At 39.3% G+C, this 20,552-nt stretch overlaps 1 protein-coding gene across 1 annotated transcript in view; it reads right to left on the minus strand.

Moving 5' to 3' along the window:
- Positions 1-20,552, minus strand: part of LOC118330012 (chemokine-like protein TAFA-5) — a 47,780-nt gene that overhangs the window by 13,752 nt on the left and 13,476 nt on the right. The window contains exons 2-3 of the mRNA XM_035664380.1: positions 11,032-11,181; positions 475-602 (exon numbers count right to left, since the gene is read on the minus strand). Of these exons, the coding sequence (XP_035520273.1) occupies positions 475-602; positions 11,032-11,181 (278 nt within the window). The remainder of the gene's footprint in view (positions 1-474; positions 603-11,031; positions 11,182-20,552) is intronic.

Genomic DNA, 20,552 nt, shown 5'->3' on the forward strand with positions numbered 1-20,552 from the left:
AAACAGACCAGTCAATAAAATAGCTTTCAATGTTTTTCAAACATTGTAAATCACAGCAACCACAAGAGGTCCTTAAGCATACAGTCATAAAAGTAAAAAAAAGAAAAATGATGTGAATTGGTCCAGTATTAACTGCAGACAGATACACACACGGACACACACACAGTTCCAATCTCATAATCTCCACCAGGCATATAATGATATGATTAAGACATCTTTCCATAGACCCATATGACCATCATGTGTCCTTTCGGTTTACAATATCTATTTTTACCTCAAACTTTGATATCAAAGTCCCAGAATATTGTATCATAACTTCCTTAATGTGATATATTTCCTGTTGAAAACGGATGTTTGGCGAGACAGATCAGGGTGAGACATTCACTAATAGGATATCCATCACATGATAGTCACATGTAAATAAGGCTGACCAGGTTCAGGTTCAGTCTGGCCCAGTTTAGTTTCATTTCTCACCGTGGTGGTCTTGACTCGGCCTCCTGGTTGCGTGCAGGTCCAGCCCGACTGATTGACCAGGAGATCACAGCCTTCATCGTCCAAACACGGAGTCATCTCACACCACTGTCGACTCCAGACGATACGAACTGATGAGGAGGAAGAAGAGGAGAGACAGCTGAATTTATTTGTAAAGATCGTTCATCCCTCATGACTTACTGTCACGTGACCCTCTCAAGTGTTGTTACCTTTATCATAAATAAATAAAAATAGAAAAACAATGTAAGTATGTGTGTGTGTGTGTGTGTGTGTGTGTATGTGTCTGCGTATATATACACACACACACGCACACACAGGAGCTGCCTGAAGGTCGTACAGACCAAAATGTCATTAATATAATAAAGTAATAATTTTTCAGCACTAAGCGAGACAGTGACTCCCTCAGTATGTTCACTTTATCATAAATTAATTGGAAGAATATGATTTTTATTCTCTTTAATGTTACTATTTATAGGTCGTAAACAAATTCATAAACAACCACTTCTGAGATGAATGACTAATTAAAGCTGCTCTGTACAGCCTGAGATGGTACTCATGTGTGTTTGCATTGAGCACCTAATTTACATACTCAACTCCAATTAGGCAATTCTCATGTTGCTATTACGTGCTGCATGTCAGAGTAGTTCATTTCTTGAGTGTCTTGAGTGTTTTTCTTGTTCAGTGTACATGTGTGAGTTTTGTTTTATGACGGAATGTTTTAAACTCCAAAGCTCTCCATCAACAGACGAACAGCTGATTTGTTTCCTACTTCTCTCTTATAATTCACTTTTTGATTAATGTTAATGATACAACTGATTGTGCATTATTATTGCATCTTCATAATAATGTTCTTGTATGATGTAAAGTCATTAATACACGAACATGCAGATTGTCATGATAATCAACTTGAGTGAACTGAAATGAAAGAGCATGAGATGAAGAGGAAGAAAGAATCAAGGGCTCACTGTTTGGAAAAAGACATTTAAAGAATAAACTCATAAAGGTCGTAAGAATTTCTTTTGGTAAACATCCTTGTATTTTTTTTTAAATGACAACTTCATTCACATAACATTAGGACTTAAGTATACAGTGTGACTTTTGCTAAATATATACACATAGATATATAGAGTAATAGAAGATTTTTTTACAGGATGAGGAACATTTCTCTTTTGTCTTTATCAACAATTTTTCTTAAAATTGTAACTATGTTAAATGTATAACTGTTCTTTTTGTAAAATTCTAGCCTTATTCTTGTTCTACATTCTGACTTTTACCCTGAAATAACGGCTGTATTCTCACACATTGTGATGTTTTTTCTTTTTTAAATTTTTGTGTGTAAAACTGTTAGTCTTTTCTCAAATATATGACTTTTTTGGCAAAATATTGCATCTTTATTCTTTACATCTCCAAAGGAATGGAGGAGTGAACTCACAATAAAAAGTACTCAAAGCACTGATTCTGTTTACTGTACACACCTCCTCCTTATCCGAATCAGCTATTTATAAAGAAATAGGACATTCTCACAACCACATTTGCATATTGTGGCTCCCTGATTGGTCCACAGAGAGAGAGAGGGAGAGGGAGGAGGGGGTGATGAAGAGGAGGAGGAAGAGGAGTGTGTTGATTTGTGGAGGCAAGAGTTTAATTGAGCAGGAAACAGAAAATAAACAGAATCTATGGATGTTCAATGGAGTCAGAGGCTGAGACTTATATTTCCTTGTATGGGCCAAGCTTTAAAAACACTGGATCCTAAATGTCCCATAATGCAAAATGGACTGCGCTTATATAGAGCTTTCACACACACACACGCACGCACACACACACACACACACTGATGGCAGACGCTCACTTGTTGGCCAGTGCAGGGGAGAAATGCGCTTCTGATATAAACAGCCAGGCTCGCACGAATTATAGGTGGGAATGATCCTGGGGACACATATAGGCATACTGTATGCATACTGGAGCGAAACTGGAGCTGGAGATAAGGACACACTCTAACTTTTTTTTAAAGTTGGCCAGTCATGCTCTCTGCACGCTCCACTCACATACTCTGGTTTCCAATATGTATAACTGATGTTCATTTGTAAAACTGTTGGATCTTCCTGTTAGTAAAGAATTCTGAGATAGATATGAAGTCTCTAGGTAATCAACATTACCAACAGTCAGTACTGAGGAGGTCAGAGCCGGGTCGGTGATGGAGCAGATATCTCTGTGACTGGATATGACTCTGTGGCAGAATATGGAACAAACATCTGTCAGCAATTAACAGTGTGTGCATCTCATGAAAGATGGCCGCTTGTCCCAGTGGGAAAAAAACACACAAGGGAGAACAGAAAGTGATGTTCCTCATTATAGAGAGGAAAGATATGAGGAGGAAGAATCAAACATAACATAACATTTATAACATAAATCAGAGAAGCATTTTCTGAAACAAATGCATGTGATTAAAGTAGGTAGCTTAAGGTCAGTCTTCTCACATATAACATCAGTATGAATACAGTGAATGTTCATACAACGTCAAACTTAACCACCTAAAAAGTTATCAGTAGGCATGAATACCATTATCTGTATCTATTGTATGTCTGTTATGAGTTCAACCAACTCAATTATGTGTATCTGTACTTAGAAAGAGTGGTTCTCTAGTTGTTCATTTAAGCCTGAAATTGACATATAATTGCATCAGAGCAATGCTTCTAATTACAATAGTAAGAAAACAATTTCCAAAACAAGTTACTATATTGTTACAGATCAGTACGGATATTGACACTTTTTACACTGATAACACCAGTACTTGTAAAATGTTAATACCAGATACTTGATTCAGCTGAGTACTCCAAAATGTCCACACATTTGACATGAATCGTCATTGTAGCATAAAATAATTGGGTTTTTAATGATTTTTTGCATTTACTAAACAAGTGATATTTGAACCTAACCTAACGTAACACAGCATATTGTTGCATGACATGATGTACCATAATATAGTGTTGCATGATGCAATGGAAGGTAATGAATGTTACACAATGCATCATGGCGTAACATAACCGTAACGTATAAATGAATGCAACATAGCAAGCATAATTTAAGCAACACATCTCAACGCAGTAACATAACCCAACAAAGCGTGACGTAGCACAATAACGTAATGTAATGTAGCACAACATAAAATGACCCTACACTGGAAGGTAACATAATTCGACAACAACACAACACATCTCAACGCAAGTTGTTGTAAAACAGTGCAACACAAGGTAATGTGACGCAACGTAACATAACCCAACATATCAAAGTGCAACGTAGCATGACATAACGTACTGCTGATTGGACTGCAGAGGAAGTACCCGTAGCAGGTGTCCTCAGTAGAAAGCCACACAAACACACTCACATGTTGTCTTTCCAGTCAGTCAGTCTGTCGGCCTCAGCTGATCCCATGTCGAGCCTCTCCCTTTCTGTCATCTCATTTCAAAATGAATTCTTCCTTCAGAGGAATGTCCTGCTATTTGGACGATACTTTACTGACCCAATCATTCCTGTCGTTCCAGTCTCGCTCTCATTCCCGGCACTAAATTACACTCTGTGAGCCGAGGCCGGGGAAAAATGAAGAAAATTAAAGTCTCTACAGGCCTGTACATAACCAGGTAATCAGTTCTCCCTTTGGAGCAGAAGAGCAGCGGTGTGATTGGATAGCCTGTTAGCCCCCAATTATCAAACCAATTTCCTATTGAACAGCAGCTCCTCTCAGCCATGATACTTAATTAAATTCTCACATTGCTCACACCTCAACATGGAGAGAGAGAGGGATCCTGTAGCATGAGAAACTACTTCAACTGCTCCTTTTTTTTAAAAGGTTTTATTTTAGAAATTAGCTTAAAATTGGAAATAACATAAAGGTTGTGTTACATTCTAACAATTAGGCAAACCCTCTTGTTCTCTGTCTTCTTCAGCTCCAGATGAGACAATAGATATTGGTTTCATCCGTGTGCGTTCAGCGTTGCTTAGCACCGGAGGCAGTGGGGTCTGCTAGCCTACCTCCATCATTGCCCATGCAGACTTAAAGTGTCTACATTGATTTCTGATCGAGATGCTCTATAACTATAGACTATATAATATCTTCCTGAACCATCTAATTTTTTCTCCTCTTTCTCTGTCTTTTTCTTTTAATTCTCCATCTCTGTCACACCCTCATTAACTTCTCACTTCTTCTCTTCTATGTCCAACACTTTTAAGTCTTTATATACTGTATATCTATATAATGTAAAGCTTTTTGGGGGTACTATATAGAGTATACATTTCACACTCACTTTGGACACAAATAAAATGGTACAATGGCAACAGCAAATAGAGATAGATTTTATAGTCATAATCCTTCTCTCTTTTCCTCTATTTTCAGAAGTGGCAGATAATCAAATAGATATCTGCATATGAATGCAGACTCTGTAGGCAAAGTCAGGACCTTGGCATTTTGGCATCGGAAGCCAAATTTTGGTTGCATGTAGGTGAACAGTCTGTGTGGAGAGCAAAAGAGAACTCGGAACTGACTGCCTATCGTCAGATAAAATCTGCATTCATATGCAGATTATCTGTTTATAGACATTAGCCGTAATGTGTCTTGCTCATCATTCTCATGTATCAAGTTGCTGATCGGACTGCAGAGGTCCTGGCCTGGATATCTGTTACTCAGTTTTGGTAGATATGTGCTGGCTACACCGAAAGCCAAGAAACATTGGCTGTTGCCCCTAGTTGCTAAATGGTGGTCAGACAATAGCCGATGCGGGTCCAGCAGAGAGTTTGTGTGTGAACAGAGAAAATTCTGACTTGTGGAGCAGCTGATTGGACATCTGCTGATGAGTCATCTAGAACATTTACGTAACAGTTGTTATTAATCCCATTAATGTCCCCCCTCCTCAGTGTGTCCGCTCTCTCGTTCTGCTCAGATTTGGCTTGTATGGAAACATTTTACCATGTCTCTCCCTGTGACCCAGTGGTGCAGCAGTGAGCGCGCTCAGATTCCCCCTGAGGCACAATGAAAGGTGTCGGAGAGCAGAGCAGGAAACAACAGTGCCATGTTTGTTTCTGAGAGGGCGACGTATAATCACAGCTCCTCCAGGTTTCCTGCAGAGGACAAGAATGGAAGCCGACAGCGACCGCCACGTCTGTAGATTCGTCTCTTTCCTCCATCGTCCCAGGATGCCTCCGCTGAGCGAGTACGCCATACGCTTCCCTCTGTTACAACAGTGTGTGAGCGTTTTATCAGACGCCTCACAGTGACGCTGTAAATGCTGATGTTTCCTGAAATGTTCCGACTGAACACAGCAGCTCAGAGGGAAGAAGATAAAATGTCCAACCAGGACCTGTAATGGCTCATACAGTTACATTACTGTAACTGATCAGCCCTAAATCCAAGGTCACAGTCACAACATAAGTACTGTATTGATATCAACTTCAGTAATATTTGTACAAATGTTTTAGGCACATCCTAATTGAAAAAACTGATCTGGTTTTTCAATTAAACTGTAAAACTTAGGGAAAAAATCAAAACATCCTTGATTTTCCTCTGAGTTTTTGTCTAAAGCGACAGTCTTTTTCTCAAGCTCAAGTAGACAGGAGGAGCTGGGGATCGAACCCGCAACCTCATCTGTAAGTGGACACCCAACTGCACCATCTCATCTACAGTCTGAGTTTAGCTCAGTTTCAAGGGAAATCAGTGTGTTTTCAGGTGTTAAATATAGAAAACAGTCAGAAACAGAAAGCAGACTTCCACATTAACAAACAGTGTTGTGGATTAATCTCAGGTATCAGTAAACACCTGAACACCTGCGAGTGCTGCATCACTGCGCTGATTAATGAACGAGCGCAACGCAGATCCATCCGCCGCCGCCGCTCAGCGCAGTTCATTTATCCGAAAAGAGAGGAGGCCATTTTGTAATCGCTTCATTCATCAAAGACGCCATCCAGAAGGAGAGACGCTGCTTCGTCCCCCAAGGACGAGAGCAACGGAGACGAAAGAACGAGGAACAAAGGAACGGGAAACAAGGCAAAGAACAAACAGATGGAAGAAAATAAAAAATAAAAACTACAACAGGAAGTGGACACAGAAACCATTATTCCTCTTTTTGAGAAGGGACATATAGAGTTCGATGAGCCACAGAGTGAAAGATAATCCTCCTTTTTGTGCCTTTCCTTTTGTTTTTTTCTCCATTTCTCTTACTCTACTGTGCTGTTTGCGTCCCTTTTTGTAATCAACTTTTTCTTTACTATAATTGTCGTCCATTCCTGGGTCTGTTTCACTTTATTTGCTGCAGGAACACACGGCATTCAACAAAGATGTTTTCTCTTAATTATGACACAGACAAAAATAAAAAATAATAATAATAGTAATTACCACATAGCTTTCAGGGTCGCAATTACAGGATACGCATTTTAAAACTATCTCACAATCACAAGACACAGCAACAATAGCATAATTACAAGATAGACATCTCCTGATTAAAATTATTTATTTTATATATCATTTCTTGGAAGTGTGAGATCTTTTCATTTCTCATAGGAAATAAATAATTCCAAAATAGTTTTCTATGTAATTACAAAACACAGATTTCATTACCCCCAAATAAAAGTTTATGTAGGCTAATTGTGTGACATATATAGCATAATAATGTATTTTTCATACAGATCTCATTTAATTGGTTGTGAGATAAATATAATTATGAGATACAAAACTCTCCTTTTGTTCCCTTCCATATTTTCTTTTCCTCTCTTCTGACTCTTTAGGTCTGAGGTCTGAGCAGGTTTTAAGCTCTCTCGGACTCTAGGAATCACTCTGAACCCCCTCACAGTCCCTGAACACACCACCTGCCCTTTTCAGTTCCTCTCCACCTGATGATAAAACAAAAGGGTTTCGTCTCTCGTTTGTTTGTTTCACTACAGCCACAGAGCCTTGTGGCCTTCTTTATTCATCGCTTGTCAATCTCATACCATCAATGTCTGATACAAAGCAGCAGCGGGTAATATTCTGAAACAGTAATCATGTTACTGCTCAGATGAGGTTTGAAAAGTAGAGGAGGTGGATCAGAAGCATTTTTTGCGGCCATCTTTCAGGATTCAGATGTTTTTTTAATGAATTATATGAACAGCAGCTGCTTCAGAGTCTGACAAATTCTTTATAAATTGAAACTTGGAGACTTTTTAACCCAAAGTTTCTTTATCTGTAAATATGTTGGCCCTCTCTGACGATAATTACTCTCTGTGTGACTTTCTGTGATGCATACCGGGATTATCCCACTCAGAGTGGGAAAGTCTCATGGTTAAAGTCAGCCGAGGTGTTTGAGCCAGACCTTTGAGATGTGAGAGGACAGATAAAAAAGTCTGATCCTTCCTTTGAGCTTGGTGGTCGGAGCTCTGCTGGAGGATTTAAACAGAACAACGAAAAGAAAAGCGAGTGGCCGCTTCAGATACAAACTGACATAAATACCAACATGCAGTTTGCACCGGCAGCGGAAAGGTCACAGAGATGCAAACAGAGGCTTTTATTTAAGACTTTTTGAACGCTGAGCCACCCACTTTAAAAACATCTGAAAAGCTAGTTTGTCTAAAGTTTCAAAGATTAATTCAAGTAAGTCAGAACTTTATTGAATCAACACAAAATTAAAGTTCCTTGTAGCTGCTTTAGGTGTCCAGTGTGTAACATTTAGAAGGATCTATTGGCAGAAATGGAATATAATATTCATTGAATATTCAAGTATGTTTTCAGCAGGGTATAATCACCTGAATATAATAATTGTTGTGTTTTAGTTAACTTGAGCAATATTTTAATAATGGTAGTAAAGTAGCCCAGAACGGACAAACCAGATGCTGGTTCTAGATAGACCCTTTTACGTTTTTGCGCCTTTCGCAGCCACTGTGGTTTCTCCTTCACTTATGAGGCTGAGCTGAATTCAAATGGTTATAGTTTAGAACTTCATCGTTAGATGCCACTAAATCCTACACACTGGTCCTTTAAGTAAATTATCTGAATACTTCTTCCACACTGCGTGCAGGTCTCATGATGTGAGTATGGGTCTTTTTGTTCTTCTCGTTCTGGAGACACCTTTGTTTTGTAGCTTGTATTTGTTTCCTTTGGTAAAATAAAGTGTATTTTATTTGAACTACGCCAGTGTTTTTCCCTGAAACACTGAAGAGACTTCAAAGCTTATGCTACCTGAGATTGCAACATAAAACACAAACTGACATAAATACCAACATGCGGCTCTGTAAAGGTCACAGAGAGACTCATATGAAGGATAAAGTTTGCACTACATACTTTTTGTTTGACAGTTACAATGACTTGTCATTCACATTGAACACCTTTGAAAATTGATCAATGAAGAATGATCAATACATCAAATGAGTCTGCTCACCCTGTGGGACACATTTAGCTTTAACGTGTTTTTAATTGAGGCTTTGACTGTCTTTCCCATCACTAACATTTGTATTAGTGTTCTCTAATATACATCACAATATCTGTCCAAACATATGTCCTATGGCTGGAATGTTTCCGTGTCTACATAGCTCTACTTTTATCCGTATAGTACTTCGTATTACGTTTATCAGTTTGTTGTTGGGTTTTATTTATTTTTTCTGGCTGTCCACTGCAATGAAGAGTTCACTAAGAGTTTAAACAAGTTTGGTTTTAGTTTTTCAGAGACATTCGGAGAGGACAAAAAAACAGGAAGCTGCTGATGAGTCTCGGAGCTCAGAAAACAGGTCGCAGCGATCAGCAGCGTTCTCACATCGAGTCTCCTGCTGAAAATATCCTCCCAAAGCAGCAGAGCACGTTCAAACAGCCCTGATCACTGACAGCACAAACATTAACCTGTTCAGCTCCAACACAAACCGGGTTTCTGTACTCATTCCTAAATAAAACCAGTTTTCTTATTCATATAGTCTTTTGTAATGTGTTCACCACGCATGTTCACATCACCATGACAATGTTGAAGGCTGTTTTAAAGAGGAACTACACATTAAATATATACTCTATGAGTAATAACAGCTCTCGCTCCCCCCAATCGTGACAGATACAAGCTAATTCTGAGCTGGAAAAGCTGCTTTTACTCATAGTATGTGGAAATCATTTAATGTGTAGTTCCTTTTTAAAACAGCCTTCAACAGTGAGGGCTGACGAACAGTAACGTAAACAGCAGGACTATAATTATGTACTGACGCTCCCTCACAGACACACACAAGCCTTTCACAGTAGAGCTGCTAGCCAAGCTACAACACAGGTACCCATAATGCCTCTCTCAAAGTGCCGTGTGCTTCTAGTGAGTGAAAAAGCCCCACCAGACTCCCTGTCTCTCCACAAGAAAAAATGGACAGTCTGACAGTAGCTGAGCTTTGACTACAAGCTCTATACATCTCTGTTCATGCCAGACTGAGTGGTGGGCAGACACTCACTCCCACATCACATATGTCTAGACCGTTGCTACCTCACTCCTCTTTTGCAATTTTTTAAATACATTGGAAGAGGGAGCTCTAGCAGAATATGAGATTGTAGTTACCCTTTAACCCCCAAACCACAGACTGTTATCTAGAGAGGCACCGATCTACCGAGTAGCAGACAGTACAGTTAGGGCAGAGCTCAAACCTGTTCAATTAAGTTTTTTGGCTTAGGTGAAAATACAATCTTGAATATTGATTTTGAATAGTTTGTCCTAGCTCCAATCATCCTGGCTGCAGGAAATCAATGCTTATGCGAGGAAAAATATCTTCTATTCAACTTTATTGAAGCGAAAGCAGAGAGACTGCAGAGGTTCTTTAACTCTGCTAAACAACTGTTCACAGTCTCTGACAATCGCCAGGAGAGCCTGTAAATCCCTGCAGAGCAGACTAAGTCCCCCCAGCTGTTGCCATCGTCTCCAGATGGCAGAAAGAGAAAGAGAAAGGAGGAGACAGCCAGTGATGAAATGCAATGCAACTCTGGGCTGTTCCCATCTGGGCCTTGACTTTCTGAACCTCACGGTCCAGATGAAGAGATGTGGAGGATTTAGAGGGAAGCTGTATGTATCTGTGTGTTTGTTTCCTTCATAAATTACAAGTTCAAGCCTCAAGCTGTGAACTGACATTCAGTCTCAGAGACATGTTAATTCAAATGCTTTGGAGATGTGGAAGCATGAAAGCATACTGGAATCAAAAGCACACTAGTGGAAGCAGTAATGCAATACTATGGATCTCCTCACCCGCCGTAATGAAAGCTGGATGTCCCATATTGCCTAAAACCGAATGGAGGTGAATCTGACATCATATTTTGTTCTTCCTGAATATCTCCACCAATTAGAAGCAGAGAAATTGTACCCCCAGGAAGGACAACAGCACTAGTTGTCAAAGTAACTGTCCAAATACAACATCCAGGCCTGATCACATCAGATGATGAATGTCATCTTGATAATGGGAGCATCACATCAGAAAACACTTTGTGTCGCTCTCGTTGGGCATACAAAATATTTTGTCGTTAAATGTTGAGGATTTATTGGCAGCAGCTGCCAGAGGACAGCGATGCCTTACCGTCGACGCAGGCCGGTCTGGCTCGTGTCGTCCCAGCGATCTGTCCCTTCCTGCAGGCACAGCGGGCCGTCTGTCGGGCGATGGTCCTTCTCGGCTGGCTGCTATCCCGGTCCAGAGTGACAATCTCACAGGTCCCCGCTGCCAGGTGACCTGAGGGACGCACGGAAGTAAATCATGTAACTGCATGTTTTAGCTGTTTTCATTTCAGTATCAAACATTTTATATTCACTTACAAACATTTTGTACATTTTATTTTAATTACCCTTCTTTTCTGTCAGTGTCTAACTGACTTTGCAATGGCCTCAGTGGAGAGTCAGCAAAAAGCTACAGTGATATTCTTTGTGCATTGTTTAAGCAAAGTCAAATGGGCTTGTTGACAGATGAGCTTTTAACCCCCAAACGACAGCCATTTGCTGCTAATGAGCTAACAATTATAAGCTGGACTAAATGAAGTAAATATCATCTACCTGCTAATTATAAGCCACTGAGCGGTGTATAGTATAAACAAACACTCCAACATTTTGTAAAATAGGTGGTGGATGTGTTTAGCTTAGCTTAGCAAAAAGACTGGAAATAGCTGATACTGCTAGCATCAAAAAAGAAAAAAGTCCAACTTCCATCAACTCCAAAGTTGTCTACACGTTGTAACCTGTAGTAGAGTTAGACAGAGTTCAAGATTTTCAAGATATTTTCTATTGAAAATACAACCTTTTTATTCTGTTACATCTTGCTGGATATGATCATTTGTTCTAACTGTAATTATGCTGACTGTAAGAAACAATGCTGATATAAAGAAAAACTAACATCTGAAGACAAATCTGTGGGAGATAATACTTAAAGTTCTATTCAACTGAAGTTTTATTGAAGAGAAAACAGCAGGAGAGACTGCAGACGTTCTTTAACTCAGCTAAACAACTGTTCACAGTCTCTGGATACCTCTTAAACCTTTTTCTGTGTCTGTCTCTGTTCACATTGCAATGCAGTTTGAGAGTCAACAGCGCGTTATATTGTGCACTATTTAAAAAGGAGGTCAAAGTTGGCTGGTTCACAAGGCGATGCAAAACAAAGTGCTTTGTATGATTGTATGAAACCACTGAATGGTTAAAACCTACAGGGCATGTTTGAACGACACCAAGGAAAGTTGAATAAAAGTATGGAGGTTCAGCTCACTATTGAAATTCTTTGAATGCTTTGACACCGTGTCCATTTCTCTATTAGTCCTCACTGGTTACTGTTCCCCCTCACAGTATGATTACCTAAGCTTCACATATCAGTGCATAACCTTCCCATGGACGAAGATATGTATTTTATAAATATGTATAGCTTTGACTTAAGTCCACTCTGGACAAAATGAAACTGGCCAAACAATGGGAAATCAGAGACTATTGTGTTCACATCTTTACAGAGACCTACTCCATGAATATCCCAGATCAATTACTCGACCATGTACCGACCCGACAGAGTGCAAGCCGAGAGTATGCAGACTCTGTGTTTACATCAAGGATGCTTGGTGCTTAAACGCAGTCAAAGTGGATGGACACTGTTTCTCAAATGTTGAACTTTTTATGTGAATATGTAATCATATTATCATCACTATCTTGTTGCTGCTCTTAACATTCAACCAGTATTTTAAAAGTTTACTGCAGAATTCTCTCCTATATGTATATAAATAATTGTATATGTTGGTTTATTTTCTTTTATTTCTATGTTATTCTATAAATGCATTTATCTTTTTCTGTGTGCATAGAATGAAGGGACTGCAAACTTTCATTTCGTTGTACAACCTGTATTGTTTGATGACAAATACATTTCCTTGATGCTCGAACTAAATGTCTGTACCAAATTTCCTGACAATCTGTCCAACAGTTGTCGATAAATTTCACTAAAAACTACAAATGTGAACATTATGGTGGTGCTAGAGCACAAGCGCCAGGAAGTTAATCAAGTCAGAATGATCATCTATGAACCATCGATATCTGTGCCAGATTTTTTTGCCAATCCAAAGTAGGAGTCAACCTCTGGGCACCATGAACGTCTGTACAAAATGTCAAAGCAGTCTATTCAATAGTCCAACAGTCATTTAAGTGTGCACCAACCAACAGACCAACATTGCCATCCCTAAAGCAATGTAGCATAGATAAAAAAAAAAACCGGGTTAAATAACTGGGAACTGGTTCTATGTATCATTATAGAGAAATCTTCATTGAGTTCAGTTGAAGCAGAGACTGAATGATGGAGGAATGAATGTCAAGAGAATCAGAAGGGACAGAAGTCTTGGGAGTTGGGGGGGGGGGCTGTATTCGGTCGCCGTGGTGACAGCAGAAGCCCCCCCTGCATGCTGATGAACTGTCATCAATAGAGCCCCCTCTTCAGAAAGGACCAGACCTACAACAACCAGGACCTCAGAGTAAGGAGAACAGAGGGAACAGTTCTTCAGAAGGACGGAGGTCAGTGGGGTCAGAGGAGGAAAAACAACAACACTGTCAGCAACAACAACAGCAGCAGCCCATTTAACTACTCAAAATGTTCAGTAGTGTCTCTGATTGAGCAGCTGGTCATTTCCTTTTTCCTTCTGTCAGTCTTGAAAATGACTGAAGAATGGATGAGGGAACCTTTTTCCAGCAGGACAAAAGAGACAAGCACCAGTAGGTTTGTTCATGTAACTAGATCTTAACAATGCAGGACAGGCTTCTATGTAGTGATGTGGATAGAGACTATCGAGGGACCACTACGGCCTGCAAGGTGAGGGACAAAGGATCACTGGAGGCAGCCAATAACATTGCTGGGCTACTTTTACTTTAAATATGTAACCATCGGGGAAGCAGACTAAACTGCAGCAAAGAAAACGTTTCTAGTTTCTTTGCTCTTTCTTTTTCTTCTTTTCAGTTTAATGTATGGAGAAAAACTTTTTTTATAATTCAAGTATATTCAAGTATATTCAGGCGATTATTCACTAATGAAAACATACCTATGAATATTATGTTCAATTACTGCCAATAGATCCTCCTAAATGTTTCAATTGCATTAAACTATTTTGGCCCCAGGGGCCCCTAACTGCTATGATGCACTTTTGACTGGATGTTTCAAAAGATGTTAGAAGAGAACTTCTCTTGTCAAAAGCACTCAGGAGCTGAGAGGTTTTGATGTAACAAGCAGCATTTGTTGTCAGAAGCACCTTTGGGAAACAAGAACGAAGACAGTATTGTTTCTATCAGCTCCGTCATCGCTGCTGTCCATCAGGTGAGTTATCATTCCAGTGGATTAATGTCTGTGTCACTCTCAAAAACAGACAAGCTCCTCCACTTCTACAGGTAAATGACAAAATCAAATGTCCTATAAAACTCGTTGTGGAAACAAATTACCCCACTAAAAAAGATGTAGGACAGGGTTGATGTAGTATTCTGCCCTGGATGACAAAATAATCCTTATGATGTATTGTTAATGACGGACAGACTCATCACAATATATTTTTTAAATGAAAAAACAAAAAGTAGTCCCACTTCTTCATCTTCAGGACAGCAACAGGTTCAAGCATCACTTGATTTACAATAAAATCTGACTAGAAGTGGAAGATGACAAGCAGCTGGCCTTTGAGACACTGGAGGAACCAATCACAGTCCTACCAAAAAACAACAACATTGAAATAGAAACAGAAGAAAATAAAAACAGTTACTCTGTCTGTACATCCACAAATGAAGATCATTTTTAAAAAGTGACTAAGGCTAGCACAGATTTGGAAAGATGGTCTCCACTTTATCTCTCATTATGGGGAAAAGTTAATATTATAAAGATGAACTGTTCTGCCAGAGTCAATTATTTACTTCAGTCTCTCCCACTGACTATCCCTGTAAAATACTTCAAACAATTTGATGCACTTTGTAACAAGTTTTTTTGGAATGGTAAAAGACCAAGAATACATCTGCGTAAATTGCAAAAGCCAGTAGCGAAAGGTGGCCTGGGACTCCCAAATCTATTGTTTTATTATTATGCATTCAACCTGAGGCACTTGGTACACTGGGCATTACCTCCAGAAAGAGCGCCACCTTGGTACGCAATAGAGCAGTCAATGTGCATTTCCTTACCTCCATTGCTATTCTTATTGGCAAGAATGCCTCCGAATCCTCGTCCCACCCTGTTGTCTCTCATTTTCAGGGACTATGGAAAAAAGTGTCTCGTATATTTAAAATCAACCCCTTTCTAAGCTTATCCTCTGGTCTGTGGGACAACCCCAAACTACTTATTAATAAATCACCACATATATGGAGGGACTGGGTGATTAAGGGGGTACAGACTCTGGGTGATCTTTATAAAGATGGTGTCCTTAAGTCATTTCACAACAATTCAAGCTAGCCAACAATCAATTATGGAGACACCTCCTTATTACTACTTTTGGCTCTACACACACACCACCTCAGGGCATGGACCTCATTAAAGAGATTTTGCGGATCGCAGAGAGTGGACATAGGGCTTCCCATTATTACTCTATCCTTATGAACCATACTGGTTACCCGTCCAACACAGCTCTGAAAACCTTATGGGAGAGGGACCTGAACAGAAGGAAGCGATTGGGATACAATTATTGGAGTCACTAAACAAGTTTCCAGGGATATTAAAATAAGATTGATTCAATTCAAAATTCTTAATCGTTTCTATTGGTACCCAAGTAGGCTATTCATGCTAGGTATAAAGGAATCACCAGACTGTTGGAGGTGTGAAGGGGAGCTGGGTACCCTAACACATGCCATATGGTCATGTCCAAAGATTCAGACATAGGGTTCAATGAGATATCACAAAGAGGTCATAAGAGTGGATTTTGAGCTTTTTGCCCCAGTCTTTACATATTAGGACAACCCCTAAAGCCCAAATTGCCATAAATGTAAAACCCCTAGCAAATTTTGGATTTCAGACAAGTATTAATGAATTGGCAAACCCAGGGATGATAAGCAGAAAGTGGAAAGATCAGAAGGCCTGTTTGTTTTTTCCAAAAGACGTTGGCTTAGCAGAGCTTACAGAGCTAGGCAAAGTAGCGGCTTTTGAAAGAATATCCTATAGTATAATAAACGACATTGATAAATATAATGAGAAATGGGGACTGTTCTTAAGACTATATTCATTACGTTCATGGTAGCTAAAAGGTATGTGTGTACACTCTGGTCATTGTGGCCTGTTCTTAGGGGGCTGTCACGGAAAGGGGGCTGTCACGGAAATGAGGGTGGAAGTGGTCTGGGTGCAATACAGGGATCTGTTTACTGGACTACCTCAACCTCACATTGGACAATGAATGGACACGCAGCAGTGTTTTGGTAGTCTCCTGGAAAGATTGCTTAACATGTCGTGCATGGACTAATTTTTCTTGTCATGGACTGTCTATTTTATTTTTTATATTGTGTGTATGTATGTATGTATGTATGTATGCGTGTGTGTATGTATATATGTATATTTTTTCTCTCTTTTAAATATAATTCTATCCTTATTTAAATTTAGTGCCCTCACTCTGATATTTCATTATCAACATATAAAGTTGTGTATTTTAATTTTGCCTTTGTTTGTTTGTTGTAAAAATTAAAACTCAATAAAGTTTGAGTCATAAAAAAAGTGACTAAGGCTACAGAAAGTTTGAAAGTTTAAACCTCCTTTCACAGCAGAGTGCCAGTTTAAAGGATTTACTTAAAAAACCTAATAATAACTAGCTTAATAAAATCCATATTTAACTGGTTGACATTTCTTTTTAAAAAATACTAACACTGTTGAGATATCTGTGTTGAGACTCTCTGCACTTTTAATGAATCTCATAACTACATCTGACAGCCTGCATTAACATGACTGCTGTTTTTTATATGATCTGTTCTCCCCCTCCGGTTAACCTCAAGGCTACATGGAAGCTAATAAACTGTCTCATCTCTGTCTGAGAGCTGCTGTGATGAGGTTTATCACCCCCTCCTCCTCTTCCTCCTGTCTGTATGACTACATTAAGACCTCTGTGAGCTCTGTGCATCAGCAGTTTATATACATCTTTAAAGTGTCAAAGGTCACTGTCTCATAGCCAGCAACACGATATCCAGAGGAGAGGACACTTTAACCTTCATTCCTCTGAGTGTAATCATATCTGACACAAAGGTTAAAGGTCAGAGGATGGAAGCTAACACACACACAAAACCACAGAGGAGTGAGAGACTGGGGTGTCCAGCGAGAAAAGGGTGTTTGATGAAAAACTAAATTGTTCGCTGTTTTACAGGGATTATGCAACTTTTTCTTGGCTCTGTGCAGCCAGCGGAGACTCCAGGAAGTTACTGGTCCTAGCCAAGAATTAGTCCATCACATAACGCTCCATGAAACAGCAAACTGTTTTGTTGTTAGTGGTTAGCTCGGCAGATAGGTCTATTGATTCACCAAGTAGCCCTGTGAGTAGTCTTAATATTTCACAAAGATGTGCAGATTCATTTTGCTGTGCCACTTTACCCTCATCCACTGCAGTTTAAAGGACTAGTGTGTAAGATTTAGTGGCATGTAGCGGTTGCAACTAACTGAACACCTCTCGCGTATTTGACAACCTGGGAATGAGAATGGGGGGCTGTGGAGTGTGTAGGAGAAAATACAGTGGCCACAAAACTTGCTGCTGTAGAAACATTGGCAGTTCGACATGGCCGACTCTATGGAAGGCAACTTGCAGATCCATAGATAACAGCTCACTCTAAGGTAACAAAAACACAACGATTTATATTTTCAGGCGATTATACACTAATGAACACATACTTATGAATATTATATTCTATTTCTGCCAGTAGATCTTCCTAAATGGTACACACTGGACCTTTAAACCTTTCAAGTTTCAGAGTTTCAGTAACACAGCTGCAGTCCGTTTTTTAAACAACGTCCACAAGAAGCCCCAGAGCTTTAATTGGGATTCAGTTTGCATGTAGGTGACGTAAGAGATGCTGCTCGCTTACACGTATCCCATGGTAACTACGGACAGCAGCAGAGCGGCGGCGGGTCTGTTTCCTCGTTAGCTGCAGCTCATCACCGGCCTTCTTTAATTCTCCATCTGCTGCAGCACACCAATGATGAAAAACGCCAAACTAAACTAAACCAAAGTTTGACTGAGTTTTTCTGCAGCTCAAACAGAAGTTTTCCAGCTGCTTCAGCCTCAGATTTTCCTCCTCTCTGTTCAGAGCTTTTATAATGCTTTTAAGATTAATGTCATCTGATGCTCCTGTGATAATACAAAAAAACCCACCATACTCAGCCCCTCCTCTATCAGTGGATGTTCTGAACCTGTAACTCACCGAACAGAACTGCTGTAACTCCAGAATAGCAGCTCATTAGTCGGTGGAGCAGAACAATCATGTCAACTAAAAAACACAACTATAGCTGATCAGCAAGTTGTCTCAGCTTCACTGAATGGTAACATAAAAAGTTCACAGGATCTCATCTGACTTTCTGCATCAGTTTTTATTACATTTTATTTGTCTGCTTCACAATTTTAGTATTTTAAAACAAGTCCTGAGAAGACTAAACAGATGGGGATTGTCAGTTAGGGGTAATTATTTAGTTAATCTGATTTGCAATGCAGCTCACATTGTTCTGCATTTACTGTCTAGGTTTGTACATTCTGTGTTTAGTCCACCATGTATTCATGTCCAATTTTTTTAAAAAAGGCACCAAAGTTGGCTTTAAGCTTATTGGCAGACAAAGTCTGTGAACAGGACGCACAGCACATTAAAATTGGTATAGTGAACAGTAATGTGATGTATTAAGCAGCGGTAAAATGTTAATGATGGATTTAATGTTGTGAGGACATGAATGTGCAACATAAACTGTAACTTCAAACTTTTCTTTAAAATAAATAATTTCACAAGAAATACACTGAAACAATCACTGTACCTGCCATTATCATTAAAAAGATTTTGCACACCTGCACATATTTATTTCTACTTTCCTGTACATCCATAATTATCATTTTTTATTCAATGTTTTATTCACTGTGAGTTTCTACTTGCAGAATTGCTTGTCTTTTACTTGTGAGCCAGACATAGACATTACCGCTAACTAGCTAGTGGCAGCAGCTAGTACAGTTAGCATACACAACAGTGCATCAGTAAGTGACTCCCTGTTTTACAAGAGAAAAGGTCCGTGTTGCAACAATTCCCTGATTTTTCCAAACAGAGTTTGACGTTTTTGTTTTCTGCAACTATTCGACTAATGAAAAGTTTGTTGACTAAAACTCTTCTCATAGAGAATTAAGTTGGCTATTAGGGGGCAATCCTATTTTTGACAGCTTAAATATTAACTTCAGGTGAGATGCAGCTGAAAGCTCAGAGAAAAAGCTAGTAAAAGGACTTGAGTTCGGATTATTTTGTCAAACTTTCCCAAGGTCAAGAATATTTTCAACCTCTGAAGTTTGAGCTTTTCCATTTAGCTTTGTGATGGAAAATGAAGTCCCGTCAGCTGAAACACATCAAAAACTAAAAATTCTTGTGTTTCAGTTTCCTGGTTTAATGTTAAAAATTAAAAAAATATTTCTTGTTGTAGAACTAAAACTCATCAGATCTGCATTGTCTTGAAAATGCAGTTTTTCCACCTGCAGGAAAATCTTTATTACCTTCATGAAGAAAATCTTTCACACAGATAATGTCTTATTTCATTTTTGCAGCAGGGAACTTGCTGTGATGACTTCCAGCCTGCAGGGATTGATTTCCTCCCTCTGATCTCTGCAGTTTGTCTCTGCAGTAAAACTCTTGTACATTTATTTGACTTTGTGCTTCGGTTGAATGAATCACTGATAAAACTCTGTGACAGTATAAAAACTTGCTCATATTACAGCAAATTAATGAAATCATAATGCGTTGTTTTCTCTGCTCGGACTAACGTTTCCTCAATCACAGCTGACATGTAATCTATTCATGAATGACAGGAAGGAAGATAAACTGACATCTGGTTGATATGAGCTTTTATTATCTGTCATCTCTTTTAAATTCCCTGCAAATTGCAAATATAATGAATCACAGAGTAGGAAAACGATTTAGTGCCTTTGTCAGGGAAGTTTGGAAAGACTCCCGATCAGTGAAAAATTTTAGTTCAAGATGCAACTAAATGCGCCAAATTCACAGGTTGTTTTCATGATGGAAGGGTTTGAACGGGGGGAGCGGAGCGAACAAACAGCCTCATGAGCGAGGAGCAGAAATTCTCACATGCTCTGGCAGTATATTGATACTTATTGTTTCAGCCCACCTAGGCTTGCCTGTCCTGCTCTTGTTTTGACTCAGTGCATTGGTGGCGTGCTTATACAAACCGAGGAGACCCTCAAGACATCCTTAAAGGACAATTCCGGCGCAAAATGAAACGTGGGTTTAATGACATTATTTACGAGTGGTCTGTTCTCTGGGATATGTTTTCATTCTACATCCGGCACGTGACAGTTTTTAGCACAAACCCTAATTACCGTATAAACGGCTATGTCAACGGGGATGATAAAGTGAAAGAGAAAGCTATTTCTATACACTAAACAGGCTAAAAATAGCACA

The sequence above is a fragment of the Morone saxatilis genome, unplaced genomic scaffold, assembly GCF_004916995.1.
Source record: "Morone saxatilis isolate NCDOM2014 unplaced genomic scaffold, NCSU_SB_2.0 Contig2, whole genome shotgun sequence".
NCBI classification, from domain to species: domain Eukaryota; kingdom Metazoa; phylum Chordata; class Actinopteri; family Moronidae; genus Morone; species Morone saxatilis.